The 23,520-nt window shown below is 37.3% G+C and overlaps 1 protein-coding gene across 2 annotated transcripts in view; it reads left to right on the forward strand.

Annotated features, from left to right (window-relative positions):
* The window catches only part of PCSK6 (proprotein convertase subtilisin/kexin type 6), a 251,900-nt gene that overhangs the window by 121,599 nt on the left and 106,781 nt on the right, over nt 1–23,520 (forward strand). For both annotated transcript variants that reach the window (XM_069098448.1, XM_069098449.1), the window contains exons 10-11: nt 4,197–4,300; nt 7,810–7,927. In XM_069098448.1, coding sequence (XP_068954549.1) covers nt 4,197–4,300; nt 7,810–7,927 — 222 coding nt within the window. The remainder of the gene's footprint in view (nt 1–4,196; nt 4,301–7,809; nt 7,928–23,520) is intronic.

Raw genomic sequence — 23,520 nt, forward strand, 5'->3', positions numbered from 1 at the left:
AAGGAAGGAAGGAAGGAAGGAAGGAAGGAAGGAAGGAAGGAAGGAAGAACAACTGTAAGGTAACTTTAGAGAGAAAGTATTAGCGTCTGGGTGGCTACAGGAGACATCTTATAGACAGTGGGGTTTTGAGCTCAGTCTTGAAAACAACACAGATTTAAGAGACAGAACTGAAGGAGTACATGCCAGGAATAAAGGAATATCAGTGAAAAGACATGAAGATAAGGAGAAGGATTATGATGTATGAAACATGACAAGTAGGCTGGTATGACAGGATTGAAAACATGAAAGGGAGCAATGTGTAAAAAGACTAAAAAATATAGAAAGAGGCAAGACGATGATGAGCCTTAAATACCAAACACAGGATATTTTATTGGACAGTAGGGGTAATAGGGAGCCTGCTGGAATTCTTCCAAGTATGGGTATGACAGGGCCAGACCCATGCTTTAGGACAATCATCTTGGCAGCTTTGTGAAGGCTGGATTAGAGTAGTGAAAGGCTGGAGGTAGAAAAACCAATTAGGAGGGTATTGTAATAGTACAAGTGATAGGTAATGAGAGATTGAGATAGGGTGGTAGTTATATGAGTAAAGAGAAGGGAATGTATTTTAGAAATGTGGAGATTTTTAAAAATGGCAAGTTCTGGTAATAGTTTGAATATGTGGTATAAGAAGCAAAAGTGAAGGATGAACTAAAGTTGTGAATCTGTATGACTTGAAGGATGCTGGTGCCATCAATAGTAACAGGGAAGTTCAGAAGAGATGTAGATTATGGTGAAAAGATAATGAGTTCTCTTTGAATATGTTGAGTTTCAGATGCCTATGGAACTTCTAATTCAAATTGTCCATTAGGTAGCTGATGACATAGAGCTGGAGCTCAGAAAAGAGATGAAGATCCGATATTTAATTCTGTGAATCATCTCCATAGTTGAATCTATGGGAACCAATGAGATCAAGTAAGAATACAAAGCAAAAAAGAGAAGACCCAAGACAGCCACAGTTTGTGTGTGCTATCAAGCAAAGGAGACTGACAAGGATCAGTCTGAAATACAGGAGAAATACCAAGAGAGATCAATGTCATGAAAATCTAGAGAGGAGGGAGTATCCAAGAGGATACTAGCCAGCAAGGTCAAATACTGAAAACAAGTCAAGAAGTATAGGGGTTGAAAAAAGGCCATTAGGTTTGGCATTTAAGATATAATTAGTCATTTTGGATAGAGTAGTTTCAGTTCAGTGATAAGGTCGGAAGCCATCGTGTAGTAGCTAAGGGAGTGAAAGGAGAGGAGAGAAAGCTAAGGCACTAAATATATATATGGATTTTTTCAAGTAATTTAACAGAAAAGAGGAAGAGATAGAGAAGTATATCTGAAGGGCTCATAAATCATTTTGTTTTTAAGAATTAGAAGCATGGATCATGTTTGTAAGTAACAGGGAAAGAACCAAAAGATAGGAAATGATTGAAGATTAGATAAAAAGAAGAAGAATAGTGGAAACAATTTGCTGGGGAAGGCAGGAGGCAATAGGATGAAGGAAGTTAAAATAGTGAGTGTAGACTACAAAAAAAATAGAAAGTAAAAGAAAGATGAAAGATAAGGGAGAAACAGGAGTTGATGGAAGGATTTTCAGGTTACTGGAGACATGAACATAGTTTTAGTTGAAGGGGAAGGAATTAGGGGAGGGGAAAGTTTGAAGATTCAAGGAGATTGGGCATGACTAATTGAGCCAGGACCCAGAACGGGGATAGAATGAGGGTAAAAGCCTTGGTTAGGAGGAAGGAAGCTTCTTCATTTGACACAGGGGTGAAGTGAGAAAGAATGAGAGATGGCATAGATAAATTTTGTGGAGGTCAGTTGAAGAAATTGAGCCAAGCTTTCCATCAAAAAAGAAACCACAAATAGGGATTCTTTGTCACATGACAGCTTATCCTTCCCTTTATCCCTTGAGCTTTATGCTCTCCACATTATCTTCTGATTTCATGATACCTGACTTCTGTCCTGCATCTTCTATCAAGTTCACCTGAATATCTGCTCTACCTGACTCAATTCAGATTGGGTCTTAAGATGTTAACATTCATTGCTGTTGTTACCTTAGCATCAGCCTTTGCCAAATTCCTCCCTAACCATCCCTTGACCCCCTCCCCAGGACTTTGACCTACCCCAGCATCTGGGTCACAGGAACTGGACTATAACCTCTAATTTTCCACTATCCTCAAAGGGACTCAGCAGCCTACTTTAGACAGCTTCAATCATCTCATGCTTATCTGCTGAGAGTGAGAGAGGTAAGGTAGAGTTGGGGACTTAGAAGGGAATAGAAGAGTTTTGAATCATTCATGTTATGGAATGCAATAGGAGTTCAGTACTTTAGAGAGAACATTTAGTGACTTAGTGCAGGTGTTCCCTTCCTCAGCCCAAATAACCATTGGGTGGGTAATGCCTGAGGATTGCTTTGCCAAAAATTTAATCACCTTGTTGCTGCTATGGTAATGAACCTCTCCAAATTAAGCTAGACTTGTACTTAGATGGCATAAATTTGTCATCAGGCCCATATTTAAAGCCTTTGTAGCTTGGTAGCATGATAGACCATTGCAATAGCCTTGGAAAGCTCAGGTCAACTCCATGCCATATTGAGGCATCAGAGGAGGACTTTGATGAAGAGAATCAACAAGAGATGAATAAAAGGATTGCCAGACAGTTGTAAAGGTCCAGCTGAGGTTGCATAACATGCATTTATAATGATTGTATGTTATATGCACATTGTATATAACTTATTATATAATTTAAATCATGATGTTGTAGATTTCTCCAGCAAAGCACAGGAACTTTGGAATGAAAATAACCCAGACACCAAAAAACTCTCAAATGCTGTCTATTTGGCAAAATAGAGATGAAGTAAAAGTTGAAAGGGATAAAGGATTCTTAGGGGTTGGAGTGTAAGAACATTGTTGACCATGGGGCCCAGACTAAGTAGAGAGGTGAGTGAAGCCATGAGAAGTCTGGTGACCTTGGAGAGTATTTGAAGAGTGAGAGGCCTGGAGGTAACAATAAGGATGAAGGAACAACTCAGTTATAGTTAAGAGTAATTAATGTGTGTGTGTGTGTGTGTGTGTGTGTGTGTGTGTGTGTGTGTGGAGGGAGAGGGACTTGTGGAGAGTGCAGGGAATTTCAGAATTAGAGACCTAGAGGTCTCAAGTGATGATGAGGCTATGTTAGTGGAGAGCAGAGGCAGTGGGGAGGTAAAGCTTCTTTATATTGTATTAAAATTAAAAGCCAGAGATGAACCTGGGGTTCACCAACACCTGATGAAAGAGAAGTCAGAAGGAATACTGATTACTATTTTATTTTATTCTTTTAAAAGTGTATTGACAGGAGATAGGCATAAAAGTAGGAAAAATACCAATGGGCAGGTGCATTTTAGATTAAATCTTGCTTTTTAAAAATAAAACAATTATGTTCTACGTACTAGCTAAAGATCTAAATTCTGTAACCTCCAGGCCCAAGCAATAGGAAGTTGGATTGGGGTTTTTTGTAGAATGTAGCCTTAATTTACTGTATACTGTAAAAATATATTAAGAGAATGCATATCCCTCATGGAATTTAGGATAGGGGTAGGTGCTCAATAAATGTTGTGAAAGGAAATTATTGAAAGATGCTTATTGTGTGCCAGTCAAAACCCTTTACAAATGCTATTTTATTTTATCCTCCCCAAACCCTGGGAGGTATTGTTCCAATTTTTTCCAATTTGTTCCAATTTTACAGTTAAGAAACCGAGGCAGACAGAGATGAAATGACTTGCCCAGGGTCACACAGCTAGTAAGTGTCTGAGGCAGGATTTGAAATCAGGTCTTCCTGACTCTAGGACTAGTGCTGTAGCTACCATTCCCCCCAGTGACTTCACAGCCTTTCCTATTTAACCTCATTACACGTTTAGAAAGTCTTAGCTGGTACAAATAGCAAGTCTAGGTTTTGGATGGTTGAAGGTTTTAGGTGCATGGATTTTTAATCTTATATCTTATTACATTTCATCTCAATACTCAGTTGCTGAAAACTATTCCTAAAGGGAGGCAATACGAATCCACTAAAGAATGCACTCCTTGGTCTCAAGATGCTTGCTGAAATTTAAATTCTACACGCTGCCCATGTGGAATGCATCAGCTGGCATTTTAGGGCATCATCTTTATCATCCTGTTTCTGTATTTTTATAGCAACCAATTAACCTGGAGGGACGTTCAGCATCTGCTTGTGAAAACATCCAGGCCAGCTCATCTGAAAGCAAGTGACTGGAAAGTAAATGGAGCAGGTCACAAAGGTGAGGTAAACGGTTTCAATTACCTTTGACACTGTTTTCTTGAATAGACCAGTAATTCTGAATCATCATTGTGCATAGTCTTCATTTATCTTACAGTGCGTTTGGATTTTTTTTTCAATAATAATAGCTAGCATTTATATCTGTAGTGCTTTAAGGTTTGCAAAGCACATTACAATTATTATATCATTTTTATCTTCACAATGACCCTGGAAGGAAGAAAAAAGCTATTATGAACCCCATTTTACTGATGAGAGAACTGAGGCAGAAAGCTTAAATGACTTGCCCAGAGGGAGACAGCTAATAAATGTCTGAGGCTGGATTTGAACTCTGGTTTTCTTGATTCCAGGTCCAGTGTTCTATCCACCGCACCACAACTAGCTTACTTTTGGAAGCAAAAGTAAGTTTAATTCACTTAAATGTTTAAAAGTCAATACCTTGCTATAACACTGAGGAAATTAATGATATCTGAAATTTATGTAACAATTTAATGTGCACAAAGTGCTTTACAAACATATAATTTTATCCCCATATCAGCCCTATGAGGTTGGTGCTATTAATCTCCAAGACAGCATGTGTCTCAAAGGGTGTGCCTGGGAACACTAATGTGCCATAAGTTTCATTAGTTGTGCTGTGAAATTTTGCTTTCCACATATCCATTTAAAATATCATAAATTATAAAATATTCTTTGACCCCCATCCTTTTGAACTTACAATTAGTGTTAAATACATCAGAATGCAAACAAAACAAAATTCAGTCTGCTACCTTCTCTTCCCAGCTTTGCATAGAGAAGATCACAATAGTCACAAAAGGTCTGGAGGTCTGAAGCTGCCTCCCCTGGTATGAGGGATGAGGAAATAAGAAAAGAAGAGACTGGGGGGAAGTCAAGGAGAAGACAAGGCAGAAGAATCCCAAAGTCCGAGTGATGGTTTTGAAGTCCCAGGTGCCTGGGTACTCTTTCTTATTGCCAACCCAGACAATGATTGTGCCACAACTCCTCATGGCAAAGAATACTGTGCCACAAGCAAAAACAATTTGAGGTTCACAGCTCCAAAATTCTATAATCCTATATAAGTCTTCATCCAAGGGGATTTAGTTAATGAAGTATCCCAAGTAGCAGTATGGCAGGCCCAGAACCTGGACCCCAAGGGTTTGCAAGCTTTAGCTTTTAGTTTCTGACAAGGCTGCAAGGGAACCCCAACACTAGTATTATAGCGAGACTTCCAGAATACTCTAAACGATAAAACAGGCTGTCTTGAAATCAAAGAGTAAGATTTAGGAATTTCAAAAAGGTAAAAAACAAACAAACACCGTATCAGACCTTCTTAACTATTGTTTTGTGTTGAGGCAGCTATGTATCCCTGTGGATAGAACTCTGGCCCTAGAAGATCCAGGAAGATTCAACTTCTTAGATACTTTACTGAGTGACCCTGGAAAATCACTTAACCCATTTCTTCAACTATAGAGTGGGGATAATAATAGCACCTCTTCCCCGGATTGTTGTGAGGATCAAAAGAGTAATATTTGTAAAGAATTTAGCACAGTGCCTGGCACATAGTAAATAACATACACTTATTTCCTTCTTCCATCTCTCTCCACCCCTCCATGATGGACTCCACTGGAAATATGGTAAAGCCTAGCGACCCTGTCTCAGAATCATGCCATAAATTCACAAAATAAAATACATTCAAATAGGGTTACCAAAGAAACCATTTATGGAGAAATACATTTCTGTCAATTATTTTTTTTTAAGTTTATACACTCCAGGTTAAGAACCCCTGCACTGGAATATACACAAAGATAAGGCAGTTGATAATGGAGATTTTGCAGTGACATTGCTTCTGTCTGGTTCATGTATAATTTGAAAGATCATAGTGTACTATTTGGAGATTGTGTGTGTGTGTGTGTGTGTGTGTGTGTGTGAGAGAGAGAGAGAGAGAGGGAGAGAATCTGTAGCTATATTTATTTTTCTTTTTAGAAGCACAGGACCAAAACATTTTGAAATCACTAAGTTTTATGTTTATTTAGTTTTAAAAATATACATCTAATCCAAATATAATAAACTTCAGGGGATATAATCTTAATCCACTCGAGTCCCATTATATAATGTTGCTAAAGGATGAATAGGTTACTGATTAAGACTTGGGGTTGGGGGCTCTGTTTTGAACAGTTCTGTGGCCATGGAGTACTGTACCAGCATTTTATTTGTATTTAAAATTTAGCCTATTGAAATACAAAAACAAATTGTAACTGCTTATGACTTTCTCTGTCTTCAAATTAGAGTTTTAAATATTCACTCCTTGATGATGTATATCACCAGTGGTGACAGGTTACTTCTTTAACTGTCTACCATAGTACCAAATAATAAACAATAGCATTCCACTGAGGCTTCCAGTTTATTCCCTATACACTCTAAAACAGACTGTATAGACATCAAAAAATAGGATTCAGGAACTTCAAAAAGGTAAGAAACCACTGGAAGCAGGGCTTCTTAACTATTTTTTATATCAAGGTATCTACATGACCTGATGAATAGTAGTATCATACCCTGCATATAGTTGTTGTTATTGTTGTTTTAATAGGGAAGTAAGAAAGGTGAATGTGGTGTGATTTCAATATAATTTATCCTACATTGCATGTGGCAATGATTCTCAGTATGCAGAATCACAGAAATTGTCAGTTGGGAAGGATCTCAGAAGCCATCTAGTCTAACCCATACACAAAAGGAATCTTCATTATCTCATACCCAGCAAGTGGTTATCTAGTTTTAAAAGACTGAAGATTAAGGAAAGGGAATTCTCCCTTCTCCCCTCCCCCAATTGGCGACATATTCTTCTTTTGGACAATTCAAATTGTTAGCAAGTTTTTCTTGAAATCAGGCCTAAATTTACCTGTTTACTATTTCCATTCACTGTTCCTGTTTTTGTTCACAGGTTCCAAATGGAATAAATCTGGTCTCTCTTCCTCATAAGGGTCCTCCAGATATTTGAAGATGACTATTATGTCCCCCAGGAGTCTTTTCTTTCTCAAGCTAACTATGTTTAGTTCCTTCAAAAAGAGGATTGTTTGCTCTTTACAAATAAGAGCAAAGGTTGAAGTCTATGTTTGCCTTGCATGGCTAGTTACCTCCTTTTTTCCATGACCACTCCCCATATTCTGATCATTTAAGGAAGATCTGGGTTAGAATACATATGTATGACCCTGGGCAAGTCACTTAACCTCTCTGAGACTCGGTTTCCTTTTCCGTAAAGTGGGAATTCCAACAGCTACCAAAGAGGGTTGTCATAAGGATTAAAACAGAATATATGTAAAGTGCTTTGCAAACCTTAAAGTGCTTTATAAACAGTACTAGGAGAAAGTTTTTCAGTTTGTCTCAGAACCTGACATTTCCTTGCCATGTAGCTTTGTACCATGGTCAGTGAATCATAGCACAAGATTCAAGCCATGAATGACATTTAAAAGATGCAAAGAAACAAAAAAAAGCCAGATTCTGAAGTTTTTGTCTTTTTAGTTAGCCATCTGTATGGATTTGGCTTGGTGGATGCAGAAGGTATTGTAGTTGAAGCTAAGAAATGGAAAGCTGTGCCCTCTCAGCATATGTGTGTTGCAGCATCAGACAAGAGACCCAGGTGAGTTTTTGCTCTGGCTTTGTATGACCTTTCATGTGAATACTTGTCATCTTATATTTAAGGCTCTCTTAAGGTGACTGTGTGTGTGTACGCACACATGTGCAGGTGTATACTTGCCCACATTCATGCCCATACATGTACCTTAGGAACACTGTGGCATTTGCTTTCTTTTCAGGATTGGTTTGATAACAAAGCAGGTGATCTGGGACATGAACAAGAAGATCCCTCTAAGTTCACTATATGTCACATCTAAACACTCCAATATAAAAACACTATTAGTCTGTCAATTCTGACCTAACTTCTGAGAGGCTTTCTCATAATAACAGGCATACAGAGTCAAACCAGTGGTCCATCCAATTCAATTTCTTATCTCTGTGATATTTAATGTCAAGGAATGATTATTACCTTCCATGTCAGCAAGTTTAAAAGTTAAAGAGATATTCCCAAATAATTCTACCTTTCTAATCACTCATTATTTTTCCTTTTATTCATTTCTAGAGTAAATGGTTCCACATAGCAATTACCCAACATGTTGTAGTTCTGTCAATGGCCTAGAACACCTGCTTTCAAATTTCTAGTTCTAATATTCACTACAATTCAACAAATGGCCATTGAGTGCCTACTACATACAATGAACCATGCTGAGTGCTGAGGACATAAAAGATTTTTAAATGACACGTAGAGAATAAAGTGGTGAATTGGAAGACAGGAAGATTTTGGTTCAAATCCTGCTTCAGATACTTGCTGGCTCTGTGATTTTGGGCAAGTCACAATCTTTCTCTGCCTCTTTTCCCTCATCTGTTGGTCAGTAAATACATGCACAGTGCCTGCAATGGACCAGGCACTGTGCTAAGCCCTGGGTATACAAGGAAAAACAGTTCCTGTTGTCCATGGGCTCCCAGTCTACTGGGTGATTGAATTCCTTTCAACTTTGTATTTATGATTTTTTCATTCTACTGGAGGGACCACAACTTTGACATAGATATCCCAAGATTTAGTGAACAAGTTCATACTCAACCCCTAGGAACACCCTTGAGTTACCACACCCATACTGAGAATGTTTATCAGGCATTACTGCTCTGGACTGATAAAATCTCAAGCTGCATTTGTTTTTTATTTCATTTTTTTAAAAATCAGATATATTCATTCATTGTGAATTTTTAAATAAGATTTCCAGTCTATAAAGTGTCAGACAGTAGATCTTAAATGCATTAGAGAAAAGCATACTGTACTCCTTATGAATTCTGTATTTGCTATTAATCTAGTTTAGGAGAGAAAGAGTATCCCTATAGTTCTTGTTCATAGAAAAAAATTGGCTATAAATATTATTATTGGATAATATGTGCTTAAGAATGAAATGATATATCTATAAAAGGTTGTGGTGGTGGTTGTTGTTTTAATTTGTGAACTAAGGCAGAATATCATATGTCAAAACACATCTTTCTGAAATAGCTCCATTCCTTCTAATAAATACCCTACCCTACTGCCAAAGAAATTGGAGAAAGTATTTGGAGCTAACATGAAGGGAGGTGTTTTGTTTTGTTTTTTCTTTTTAGAAGTTGTATTTTCATAGTTCTGCTAACTCCATAGATTGTCACCTGGGTATGTTCTCTAACATACCTCACAGAAAGACATGCAAACATTCAAATAGCAGTCTTAAACTCTGAAAGACCATTTACTGTAGAGCCTATGACTGTCTCATTCAGAAGTAGACTTCATAAAATAAAAGGGTAAGGTTTTTCGTGTTTATTTATTTTAAGAGATGCTTTGGGTAAAGCGCGAGTCTTACCCATAAAGAGCAGGCATACAGAGTCAAACCAACGGTCCATCCAATTCAATTTCTTATCTCTGTGATGTTTTATGTCAGGGAATGATGATTGCCTCCTGTGTCATCAAGTTTAAAAGTTAGGGAAATATTCCCAAATAACTCTAACTTTTTAATAACTCATTATTTTTCTGGTTGTGATGGCTTTTAAGAATATGTAGAATAGAAAGATGCAAACATTGTTGGACGTAAGATAGGAGTTGTCCCTGCAGCTTTGATTCAATTTGCTGACCAAATGTTTGGCCTCTTGCATGGTGTTGGTGTCTACAATTTAAAACAGATCTGTTTGTATGCTTTCCCTTTCAGGGCAACTCCTGAATAAAGCATTTTTACCACTGCCAAAAATATTTTTTTTTTTAGGGAGAGTGGTGCCTAGGTAGGGGAATGATTGTTTTTATTTTATTTTTTTCAATAAAAGCACAAAGTCTAAACAGTGCAAGTTGAGGGGAACAGCTATAACATACAATGTATCATTGTTCTTTTCCTTTGAGGAAAGCAGAAATTCAACCAGTTCATAAGAAGATGAATCAGACTCCTATTAAATAAGCATAAAGACTTATTTTTCATTTAAAGCTATCTAGAACTATTCAGAATACCCAACAAAATTACCACCCCTTGCTTTATACTTACTTTCTTCATCAACCCATCCAATCCTACCTCAACCATCTGTAAGGCAGTGAAAATCAGATACAATTTGACATGTCGCTTTGCAGTAATAAGAGGTGTGTGAATAGCAAAATATTTTTCTTTTTTTTTTTTTTAACTTTCTGCCCTTTAACACAGCCTCAGCTGACTCCAGTTCAGAGTGACCTTCTTCCTGTAAATGATAGTTTGACTGAGCACCATCAGACTTGAGAACAAGCTTGGGACAAGAGTTCAAGCCCTTGGGTAAAGTTAAGGACCATTTGTTTTGCCCAAGTCTTTAGAAAACTGTTTCATATGGCTTTTAAGGTCTTTTGGTGGCTCAATGACTGTTAGTTTTGATAATTTAAAAGGAAAATGGGGGAGGAGGGAAGGAGCAGCCTTTAGAATTGGGACAGTTCTCATGGCTAGCCACAACTTTGCTTTACTCCTTTAATCTTCATGTCTTCTGGGTGTGGTATCTCCCTGCCTGCATCTATCTAGTTCTTGAGCTTTCCTCCACCTCTGCCTTTTTCAGCATCTCTCCCTCTCATCCTGGAATCAGTTTTTGAGCAGTTCCTAGGATCTTCTGTCCACCCCAAACCAGGTCAAAGCCTCCTCCTTCAATGGTGAGTAGCAGAAAGAGAGAGAGTAAGAGAGAGAAATAGAATCTTTTCCCATGGATTCCTCTTCCTTATACATGTGTGCTTGTGTGCCTCCCCTTGCATAGAAGGAGAATGCTCTTCTGGGATGGGACAAATGGTTAGATAGCTCTGCTCATAGAACTGAATTTTAGAAAATGGACTTTGGAAGTGACAGTATATTGTTGTTCCTGATTCTTGACTCTCCTGGAAGTATTTGAATTAGAAGGCAAAATGGATACAAATATTAAGCAGCATTTCAATGTTGTAAGGTCCCTCCACATTCCTATGAGTGCTGGTAATAGTGGAAGAAGTTACAATAAGATGGATCTGGTTCAATCTTTCCATCTAGCCCAATCACTCAGCCTGATCTTTTTGGGATAAGGTCATTGTTAAAAGAGATAGATCATCACATTTAGTGTTGGATCTAAAGTTGAAGGTTTCTTCCCTCAGTGTTCTCTGCCAATGCTCAGGAAATAATATTGCTGCTTTTACTGGCCTGAATTATACAAGCACCCTTGGGTTGGGATCGTGTTAAAATAGACACAATTAATCACAAAAAAATGGCATTTAATTTATTTAGTAAAAGATGACATACCCTGTATCAAAGAGAATATTCTTTGCTAAAGGAATATTCTAAGCTAAAAGGTCATCTGGAAAAGACCCCAACCTATAAATATGATAGTATGGGCAGAAAAATTTACGTTTCTAGATAAGGTATGCTAGAATTTAGGGAGTGTTCCAGGTGGATAATTAGGGGTAAAGTAATTTTTGCTTCTCATTTCTGACTTTCCTTGTATTAAACAATCATATATCCTTTTACAGGATAGAGTTTCAAATGTAAGTGAGCTGAATGAAAGCAAGGGAAAGTATACTGGGAAAACAAATTAAAAGCAGTATGCTGTCCATTACTTTCTTTGAGCTCACTAAGAGGACCTTATATTGTAAAGGTATATATATTTAAAAAATATGATTATAGATTCTTCTTTTCAATACTTTGTTGTATAGATGATTTCATCAGTATAGATACTTCCCATTGTATTTGTTAAAACTGAAGACCAAGAAAATCTGGCTAATGTGTCAGGGAAAAACAATCAGTAAATTCCTCATGAAAGTATACGTCTAGATTTTTTTTTAAGTCATGTATCAGGATTCTGTTTACACTTATATTGTGAAGGAAAATCATTTGTTAGAGTTACATGGTGTGATTGAAGATGTCAGCAGACAAAAGTGTTAGCTAAGCCTATGTTCCTGCTGTGAAATTCAAATATAACCATAAAAACTAATCAATTTTCATTTGCTCATGGAGTTCTAATGGCCTTAATCTAGGCTGAGTATCTCAGTTTGACAAGAGGAGTATAAGTATCACCCATTTAGTAAATTTATAAGTTCTTCCCTGTTGCAGACCATGGATATGTCTACATTCCATGGGAATGGAGCTGAAATTGTGTTTATTTTGTTTTTAAAATAGCTTTTCTCTAAGATGAAGAAAAATTAAATTACTGCAGTGTTTTGGGAGAAAAAGGAACTTGGTTTTTTAAATGTCTTATGTATCCCTTGAAATTCTCCAAGTGTCTTCTATCCTTGCTTTCTTAATAACTCAGACTTCTCTGAAAAGTGCTAAAATTTCCCTTATTCATCTCTAAAGTAACATAGTTTGAGTTCTTAAGACAAATATTAAGACACATATTAAGACCAATTAAAAAAAAGCCTAGAGGAAAGCCTCCAATCTTCTCTATAGAGGATCAATAAAGCACGAATAATTGGGGTGGCCAGGTAGCACAGTGAGTAAGAGCACCGGCCCCAGAGTCGGGATGACCTGGGATCGAATCCGGGCTCAGACGCTTAGCACCAACCCAGAAACACCTGGGCATGTAACCTTGAGCAAGTTACTTAACCCCAATTGCTTTAAAAAAAATAAAGCACGAATAAAAATCACATAGGATAGGGGTAGAGATGGGTTATAGTCTCTATGGATGGAAGAAATCACTAATCTACTGAATTATCAAACATTAGATGAGCGTAAAGACAGTAAGACCTGACATACACATTTTGTTAGTTTAGACTGGTTTGAGAAATTACAACACATACTGGGGTTGATAACTTAGCATTGGTCTGTGCTTATCTAAATGAAAAAATCTGTAATCCACAAGTAACAGTTGATTATTTATGCAAATGGTGGAGATAGAAGATAACAGATTCAATTTAATTAAAATGAAAGGGTCATTTTAGGTCATTAGGATGACCTAATCAGGGTCCCTTACAAAGTAGAATGTCTACTATTCATTCATTCATTAAATGATTATTTATTAAATGCAAATATTTAATATATTCACAACACTGTGCTATGTACTATGGAGGATGGAAATATGAAGATATTTAAGCATGCTCTCTACTATTATAGATATTGCAATCTAGCTTGGAGGACATGACAAGCACAAATTGCAATAATGTAAAATAACTAGACTGGAGAATAAAATATAAGGACTTAGGTGTGGGTGGGTAGGTAAGGCTTACTCCAAGAATCAGGGAAAACTTTCTGGAGGAGGTAATATATGAAGTGGGTCTTGGAGGATGGACAGAGCATCAGAAGGGAAAGATGAATTGGAGGGGAAATCCAAATGTAGGAAATGAACAAAGTCTCTATATGCTTAGCACCATTCTAGGGGGCTTAGAAGATACAAAAGAAATGAAACATGTTCCCTTTGCACAAGTAGTATCCCAGTCTCACTGAGGAGACAATCCCTGCTCACAATAAGCCTGTATTCTAATGGGATTGACAAGTACATATTAAAATATGTATTGAATAAATATAAAATTAATAAAATGCATAAAAAGTAGTTATATACAAGGTAATTTGGAAAGGAGAGCACCAACAATGGGGGGGGGGGACCAAGAAAGGCTTCCTGTTGGATCTATAGAGAAGAGAAGGACTTTATGAGGTAGAGATAAGAGGGGAGGAAGGAATGGGTATAATCACTTTTATATCATCTACTATGTACCAGACACTGTGCTAAGTGCTTTTTACAAAGACTTCATAAAAACCCCATAGGGGGGAGGCTAGGTAGTGCAGTGAATAGAGCACCAGCCCTGGAATCAGGAGGACCTGAGTTCAAATCTGGCCTCAGACACTTGACACACTTACTAGCCATATGACTTTGGGCAAGTCAATCCCAATAGCCCTCCAAAAAAAAAAAAACATGAGGTAGATACTATTATTATCCTCATCTTACAGTTGAGGAATCAGCCAATCAATGGTGAAATAACTTGTCCAGGGTCACACCACATCTAAAGCTGAATTTGAATTCAAGTCTTCCTGACTCATGGTCCAGAACTCTGTTTCCTCTGCTACCTAGCTGCCTCAAGGTAAGAAGGATGTACATTCCAAGCATGGAGAATGACCGGTGCAACGACAAAGAGATAGAAATTAGAGCATCATATGTGAGAAATAAAGAAGGTCAAAACAGGTGAATTACAAAATGTCAGAAGGAAGTGATGAACAATGAAACTGGGAAGATTGGTAGGGGCCAGGTTGTAAAGGATTTTAAAAATTAAATGGAGGAATGAAACTGTTACACTGAAAGTGAATATTATAGGAAGTCAAAATAGAAAACTAAAAGATGACACTCCACTATGGGCTAACAGCAGAACTAAAGATGTGGAAGTCACACATACCATATCTGTGTACTATAATGAGATTTGCCTGTTGGGAAGATTAGAGTTGAGGCATAATGAGAAAAAAGCTAAATGGGAAGACAGGAACATATTTTGAAGGACCTTGAATTCCAAGAGGAGGAGTTTGGATTTGATATTAGGTCAGTAGTTGCAAACCTTTTGGTCTCAAGACCCCTTTACCCCCTTAAACATTACTGAGCACTAATCCCCCCAACTCCACCAAGAACTTTTGTTTATGTAGGTTTTACCTATCAGTATTTTCCATGTTAGAAGTTACAATGCCTTATTACCATAAAATTGTTATGACCCGAAAGGATCCCTAGACCACACTTTGAGAACCATTGGTTTAGGTAATATCGAGTAACAACGTTCATTCATTCAACTAGATGGCACAGTGAATAGAGCACTGAACTTGGAGTCAGGGAGACCTGAGTTCAAATCCAGCCTCAGACACTTACTACCTGTGTAACATTGGGCAAGTCACTTAGCTTCCATGTACCTTAATTTCTTCTTCTTTCTTTTTTTTGGAGGGGGGAGGGCAGGACAATTGGGGTTGACTTGCCCAAGGTCACACAGCTAGTAAGTGTTAAGTGCCTGAGGTCACATTTGAACTCAGGTCCTCCTGACTCCAGGGCTGGTACTGTATTCACTGTGCCACCTAACCGCCTCACCTTAATTTCTTCTTCAGCAAAATGAAAATAATATTAATACCTATCCCATGGTTTCTGAGAGGATAAAATGAGATAAAATTTGTAGAGCACTTTGCATACCTTAAAGTGCTACATGAATGTTAGCTCTTGTTATGCTTAATTATTATTCAATGAGCATTCATTAAGCACTATTCTAGGTAGCAGAGATCAGATAAAAAAAACTTATAGCCCCTTCCTTTAAGGAGCTAACATTCTACTAGAGGGAGATAACATATACAAAGTAAAGCCAATGTGAACTGACTAGGAAGGACAGTAAAAACTGGGGTGATCAAGAAAGGCCTCCCAGGGGCGGCCAGGTGGCTCAGCGAGTAAGAGCACCGGCTCCAGTGTCGGGATGACCTGGATCAAATCCGGGCTCAGATACTCAGCACCACACCCAGAAATAACTGGCCGTGTAACCTTGAGCAAGTTACTTAACCCCTATTGCTTTAAAAAAAAAAAAAAAGAAAGAAAAGAAAGGCCTCCTGTAGAAGGTGTCACTTGAACAGATCCTTGAAAAAAGCTGCGGATCATCTCTGAAAAACATCAGGGGATATCTCTGTGGAGATGATTCACAGATCTATTTAGCTAGCCCTAGTCTCTCCTCTCCCAAGGCATAGACCTGCATTGCCAACTGCCTCTTGGACATCTTGACCTGGATATCCTATAAGCAGCTCAAATTCCAAATGGTCAAAATAGAACTTATGTGCCCCCTTTCCCAACTTCTCCCTTTTTCTGAACTTTCCTACTCCTGTCAAGAGAACATCATCCTCTCAGTCACCCAGGCTTGCAACTAACTCTGGTGTTGCCCTTAACTGCTTACTCTTATCCCTCTCTTCCTCTCTCTCTCCCTCCCTCTCTCTCTCCCTCTTTCTCTCTCTCTCCCTCTTTCTCTCTCTCTCTCTCTCTCTCTCTCTCACTCATTCTCTCACTCCCTCTCACACTCGCTCTCTCTCTCTCTCTCTCCCTCTCTCTCCCTCTCTCTCCCTCTCTCTCCCCCTCCCTCTCTCTCTCTTTCCCTCTGTCTCCCTCTCTCCCCTCCCCCTCAACAAAACTTTTTGAATCAACTAAACTGTATTGAATTGCCTCTAAAATTCCCTCCAGCATTAAAGTCTTATGAACCTATGCTAGCTTGTGTTTTACAGCAGTCCACAACTTGTGAATATTGAACAGCGCAGTGGGACATGTCTGGAGCTCCACTTTGAGGAGACAACTGCTCTTTGTTCCATAGTTCAAATGATCTATCTTATACAGATGTTGTGGTATAGGGAGATGCGGTCTCTTATGCTGCCATAGAGTATGAATAAGTTACTAGGGGCAGGATTACAAAGCCATCACTCTAACTGCCTGCTCTTTGATGTTAGCAGAGTGGGAGAAATGTTCCTGGTATCCCTAATTTAAACATGGAATACATTTTCCAAGTTCTGTGGAAAAATACAATACAAGTTCAAAGAACTGATTTTCAAACAAGATTTGCAATATAACCTGTTTGTAAGTTAGGATTGCTTATATTGTAATTTATTTACATGATTTATCCTACCTCCTCAACTAGAACATAACCTTCTATAAAATGATGTTATCTTGTGCAATGCCTTTGCACAAAGGAAGGCACCATAAATGTTGAAAGATTATATGAATGTACAAACATTTGCATACACTCAGATCAATCCACTTTTTATTTTTAGTTCTGATCCCAAGTTTAGACCTGATTAAACAGGCCTTGGATCATTATGGAAGACCAACAAAGTAGGGGATCTATTTAAAGATAATCTAAATTTAGCTTTAGTTTTAACCTAAAAAGCATCAGCCACCACCACCAAAAAATTACCACTTTGTAGTCATGAATGGAGCTTTGTATATGATACCTTGTTAAGAGCTCAACAAATGAAAACCATAATGGGATGGTCAGTAAAGCACTATATATTATTTCTTTATTCAGCTCATCTCAGTAAAAGGTAGGCATTCCCAACACAACCTAAAAGAAAATTGAGTTTATATAAATGCAAATACTGCATGTTATACTACCTGATTACTTAATTAACCTAGAGGAAACTTGTCTGTCAATTCAGATTAATGGATAGATAGCCTCTTTACAAAGCAAACAATCCCCCCCCCTTTTTTTTATTTTTGGAGGGGAGAAGGCAGGGCACTTGGGGTTAAGTGACTTGCCCAAGGTCACATGGCTAGTTTTTGTGTTAAGTGTCTGAGGCTGGATTTGAACTCAGGTCCTCCTGACTTCAGGGCCAGTGCTCTATTCACTGCGCCACCTAGCTGCCCCCAAAAAACCCTTTTTTAAAGACCAAGGATGAAATCAGTTTATTTCCAAAATAAATGTCTGTTAAAGAAAATTTCAGTGAAGAGAATAAACAATGCAAGAGAAATTTGTAGTTATGCAAATTCTTAAAAATAATGTCACTGCTATAGACACTAATTATAATCTTGGAAAAGGCAATACTCCCATTTTTTAAAGGTAATTTTTCTCCTAGCCTGCAAATCTTAGAGAATATCAAAGCCTTCAGTTGTCACAGTATACTGTAAAAGATTACATTGTCACATTTTGGGCACTATTTTCTTCTAGTCTAATGTAATAAACCCTTCCCAGATTAATCATAATCCTTTTTGATCACTCACTTAATCTATCTTAGGTACTCCTTTATTGTATATCACTTGTACTGTCAAATTGTAGTACAGTAAAAAAAAAAATAGAACTCAAAGAATTTCAACTTTGAGTCCAAATTTTCCTCCTCTGCACTCTAAATTTTATGGAGATATAAATAATAAGACAACAAGGTTGTATCAAGAATTTGGTTAGAGGAAAAAGCAATAAAAATACCACAAAGAGCTCAGGACACACATTCAGCTCAGTGTCCTCTTTTTACAGATACTGCAAACACAGCTATATTGTAACAGAAAGAGGGCTAGATTTAAGACTGAGAAATCAGGTTCTAACTCTGACTCCCTTGCTAATTGGTTATGTAACCTTGGACAAATCCTCTAGCCACTCTGAACCTGTTTCCTAAACTCCAAAATAGGTATAATAATACATTCCCCACTTTAGAAGTTATGAGAGCCAAATGAGGCAATGCATGTAAACAGTTTTGTACTATAAATCTTAAAGCATGATCTCACACAATCTCAGAATTGGAAGCAACTTCAGAGATCATTTAGTCTCATTCATAGATGATCAGTAATGCTTCCTCTGATGGCACCAACAAGTAAGGGACAATCATCCAGCTCCTGTTTGAAGATCTCCAGTAGTGGGAAACTCACTACCTCATTAGGAAGCCAATTCCACTTTTGGACAGTTTCTAATTGTTAGGAAACTTTTTTCTTGCATTCAGCCAAAATCTACTTTGCAACTTCCACCAGTTGCTTCTAGTTCTGCCCTATAGAGCCAAGCAGAATAAATCTAATTGTTCCCCCACAGGACAGGGCTTTGAATCCTCTACAACAGTGACAACACACACACACACACACACACACACACACACACTTCTCTATGCCTAGGAGGTTAGGGTTGGTTGGTTGATTAGTTGGTTTTTTTAATAGCCCATTAAGATAGCCTTTTTTCTTTGCGTCTCCTCTAAGAAAAAAAAAACCAATCTTTAAAAGAAAATCAAATGGTTTCCATTACTAGATGCCACACCTTGAACTCATAAAGTTTTCTGTCCACTAAAATCTCTTTTTCACGTGATCTGTTGTCTTGCCTCATCTCCTGTATCCTGTACTTGGGCAGTTGAATTGTGACCTTTACACTTAGTCCTTTTACATTTTATCTTTAATAATGGTACGAAGGAAGCTAAAAAATTAATCAGTGACCCTTTTTGAAGAAGAGGAAACTGAGTATTTTGAAGAAGCGACTGCTTATCTTCTAGGAAATGATAAATTCATAAAAACAACCAGATGAGAGATAATCCAGTGAGGGACAAAGAAAGAAGAGAATAAGAGTGATTGGTGATCCCTTACTAAGGGGTACTGATGAAGTCATCTGTTGACCTGATAACAATAGGAAAGACCGTTTTCTTCCTAGAAGATGCATGTAGAACATAACAGGGAACTTTAACAAATTACCAATGTCATCTTCTAATGATTCACTTGGACACAAATTATATTGCTGGAAGGAAGCTAAAGTCTTGGGCAAGAAACTAATTCTATTTTCCTACTCCTACACATGGAAAACAAGGAATGCAGAAAAGAAAATTTGATTTGGGAATTAAATGGCTGGTTAAGAAGATGGTGTCTGATAATCTGTTTGGCATTCTATACCACAGTTTAAAACACAAGAATTACAGTGTCCTGGTCAGGTTTAAAGTACACTTTACAAAGGTTGGTAAGAATGTGTTCCCTGATATCTTGCAAATCTAATGAGAAGAACTTAAAATATAAAGGAATGGGAAGAAGGGGGAGAGAAATCTGTATAAATCCAGCAAATTCAGTTTGTTAGAGAGCAGCTACTATAAAGAAGGAAAAATAGTAACTGGGAGGTCCAGACATTCACAGGAGACACAATCCAAGAAAGGGGAAAGTAGCAAGATCCAAGACTTTACATGTGTATAAACATGTCTAAAGTTTATACAACTTAAGGAGGAACTAGAAATCCTAAAGAAATAAGGCAAATTTGACCTTATAGTCATTGATGAGGCTTTAAATGCAATCCATGATGAGTATATATCCTGAAAAGAGTGCACCTCATTCAAAAGCAATGGGAGAGGTAAAAAGTGAGGGTGACAGAGAAGCATTGTATATTAAGAAGCCATACTCCTGAGGAAATCCAGAGGGGAAAGGAGCATTTGAGTAAACAGTGAAAGCAGAAACAGCAGCAGTTTTGTCATCGGAGCATAACATAATACGACGCCTGTGCAGAAAGAGAAAGGGGGTGAGGAATTTAGGAAATAGGTCACAAGCTTGGCAAACAAGTGTGAGTTAGTAGTGATAGGAGACTTCCATTATCTGCATATTTTCTGGAGCTGTGTCTCTGCCAAAAACATAACAGCTGATAACTTCTTGATTTGTCTTACTGATGATTTCATCCTTCAAAAGGTAGAGCAAGCAACAAGAGGAAATTTTTTTAAACCTGATTCTCATTAGCAGAGAAGACTGGTTGCTGGGATGAGAAGGTTAGTAACCTTAAGTAGAAGTGAGCACTCCCTCCTAGAGTTTGTGTTAGGGAAGAAAAGCCAGGTATAGTTTGATAGACACCATAGATTTTGGGAGAGATGTTTTTAGGGTTCAAAGAAAGTTTAGGTATATAGGCTGCTAGAGATTAAAATTCTACAGGGAAAGTCAGCCCATGCAGGATGATGGGAAGTTTTCATGAATGAAATTCTAAACTCACAAAGAGAAATAATTCTGTTGAGAAGGAAAAAGGGGAGTTGTTTGAGGAGACCAATGTAAATGTAGAGGAAACTCATTAAATTGGCTTTTTGAAAAAGATAAATACTTAAAAAGAAATCAAGAGCATGTAACAAAAGATAAATACAAGAACATAGTTCTGTAAAAATATTATCAAAAGTGCTAAAGCTCTGAATGAGCTGAAACTGTCAAGAAAGTTTAAAAAAAAGGAAAATGGTTCATTTTTTTAAATGTTGGGGGAAAGAGAAGAAGAAATCAAAGAAGGATCAGGACTGTTATTTGGGATGGATGGGATAATTATAACTGACAACAAAGAGAAAGCATAACCACTCAGCTCTTATTTTGTTTCTGATTTTTCTGCCAAGGAGAATGACCTTTACATAGGAAATTACAGAACAAAAATGGATAACAAGGAATTGATACACAATTTAAGCAAAGAGAATAAAGCAAGAGAGCACCTGACTACCCCTAATAAATTCAAATCACCTGAATTTTATGAATTATATCCTAGTATGCCAAAATAATTGGCAGGTGTGATTTCTTATGTTTAAAGATTCTACATAATACTAAAGATTTTTAAATTGTGGAGAATAAGAGAGGCACCATAGCATTGGAGGACAACTGTCCTATTTGTCAAAAATAATGAGAGTAAGATCTATAAAGCAATGAGCTTGAATTGATTCCTGGGAAAAAATTTTTAGAATATATAATTTTTAAATAGTTAAGTAACATTTAGAAAAGGAAGTGGTAATTATAAAGAACCAGAATGGCTTCATCCAAATCAAGTCATGCTAAGCTAACCTTCTTTCTTTTTTTTTTTTACATAGTTAATAAACTGGTAGAACAGGGTACTACTACAGATTAAATTTGATTACACTTTGGCAAAACATTTGCTGAATTATATTATTGTAGAAAAGATCAAGAGATATCAGCTAAGTGATAATATTACTAGATGGATTTGGAACTAGTTGAATGACTAGACTCAAAAAGCATTTGTTAACGATCAGTGTTATCTTGACTATCTTGACTGGAGGTCTCCAATAGATTACCCCAAGGATCTGTGCTGTTTAATATTTTTATCAATGATCTAGATAAAGGCATCACTGGCATGCTTATCAAATAAGAATTGGGATATTGTAGTAGCAACTTCTTTTTGTGTTTGTTTGACTAGATAACCACCAAGATGCCTTCCCACTCTGGAATTCTTATGACTCTTTAAATTAAGCCCATTATTTTAACCTATGAAGATCTTTTTAGAGATGTTTAAATCTCTTGTCCCTCTAAGTTTCATGACATCTGCCAATTTGATAACTATGCCATACATGTGTGCCTTAATTTAAATAACATATGTTTAAACTGATCCTTTAGTTTACATTACATTGAGTGATTCAACCATTTCCAAAAATACCTTATTATACTATCATGTAGCCCTCAACTATTCATACTGTCTGATGAGCAATTTTGTCAAATACCTCCCTAAATCCAGATATTCTGTGTCTTTTCCCTCTTGATTTACAGTCTAATAATCCTGTCAGAAAGGAAATGAAGTTAGTCTGGGCATGATCTGTCCTTCGTGGATAAGTTGATTAGTTATTTGTGTATCCACTAGAGTCTCCATACACAAATTCTACTTTTGCAGCTCTTAGTGATCACCGTTTCTCTTTACAAACACTCTCAATCAATCCTCTATAATTTTTGCCTGTAATTGGTCTATGGTGTAAAGTTTCCTTATTTTTCCGTTTATTGGAAATCTGCACATTTGCTGATCCGTAGCCTTGTGAAAGTATTCCCATTCAGCCATAGTCTTTCTAAAATCACCCGAAATGGCTCAGCAATCATATTTTCAGTACTAACATTACCCTGGGTTGTAATTCATCTAATCCTGGTGACTTGAATTCATGAAAGAAAGCTAAATCCTCTCTTACCATTTCCTCACATTTCTTGGGTTTCAATATAACATTAACTACTCTTTTTCTGTCCTTCCATCTCTGGAAGTCATTCTCCTCATTAAAGAATGCCTACTTCATTGAGCTAAGGATATTTTATTCCATCAGTAATGGTACTTCCTCCACCAATGCAAATTATAATACTTCTATGTCTTGAAAGATGCTCGAGAGTTGCTGTGACTGTATTATCCTATGGATGTCCTGCTGATGTGCCCCTGAACTTAGCCTGATCTGTAGATAGGAAGACATGCAGTTAATTAATTATGGGCTAAACCATTATTTAAAATTTTCCATCTTGGTAAACAGAAGTACAATAAAAGTTGATTGATTCTTCTTTCCCATTATCATCTATCTACCCTTAGTTTAAATTTTTAATCTTTCTCTTGTTCCCAACATTGTTTTTAGTTTGTTTGCTATTTTGGAGGGGGGAAGGTAGAGCAATTGGGGTTAAGTGACTTGCCCAAGGTCATACGGTCATACAGCCAGTAAGTGTGTCAAGTGTCTGAGACTGGATTTGAATTCACATCCTCCTGACTCCAGGGTTGGTGCTCTATTCACCATTGGGGTTTTATGTCCAGTGTTGATATTTTTTTTAACATTTGTTTTTAAAACTTTGATTTCCAGATTCTTTCCATTCTTCTCTCCTCACCTACCCCCACTGGGAAGACAAGCAATTCAATATAGGCTATATATGTGTAGTTATGCAAAAAGTTTCTATAGTAGTTGTATTGTGAAAGACTAACTATATTTCCCTCCATCCTATCCCACCTCCCGCTTATTCTATTTTCTACTTTTACCCTGTCCCTTTTCAAAAGTGTTTGTTTCTAACTACCCTCTCCCCCAA

Source organism: Petaurus breviceps, unplaced genomic scaffold, assembly GCF_028583685.1.
Source record: "Petaurus breviceps papuanus isolate PSGF00001 unplaced genomic scaffold, PetGlider_PUasm1.0 37, whole genome shotgun sequence".
In the NCBI taxonomy this organism is placed as follows: domain Eukaryota; kingdom Metazoa; phylum Chordata; class Mammalia; order Diprotodontia; family Petauridae; genus Petaurus; species Petaurus breviceps.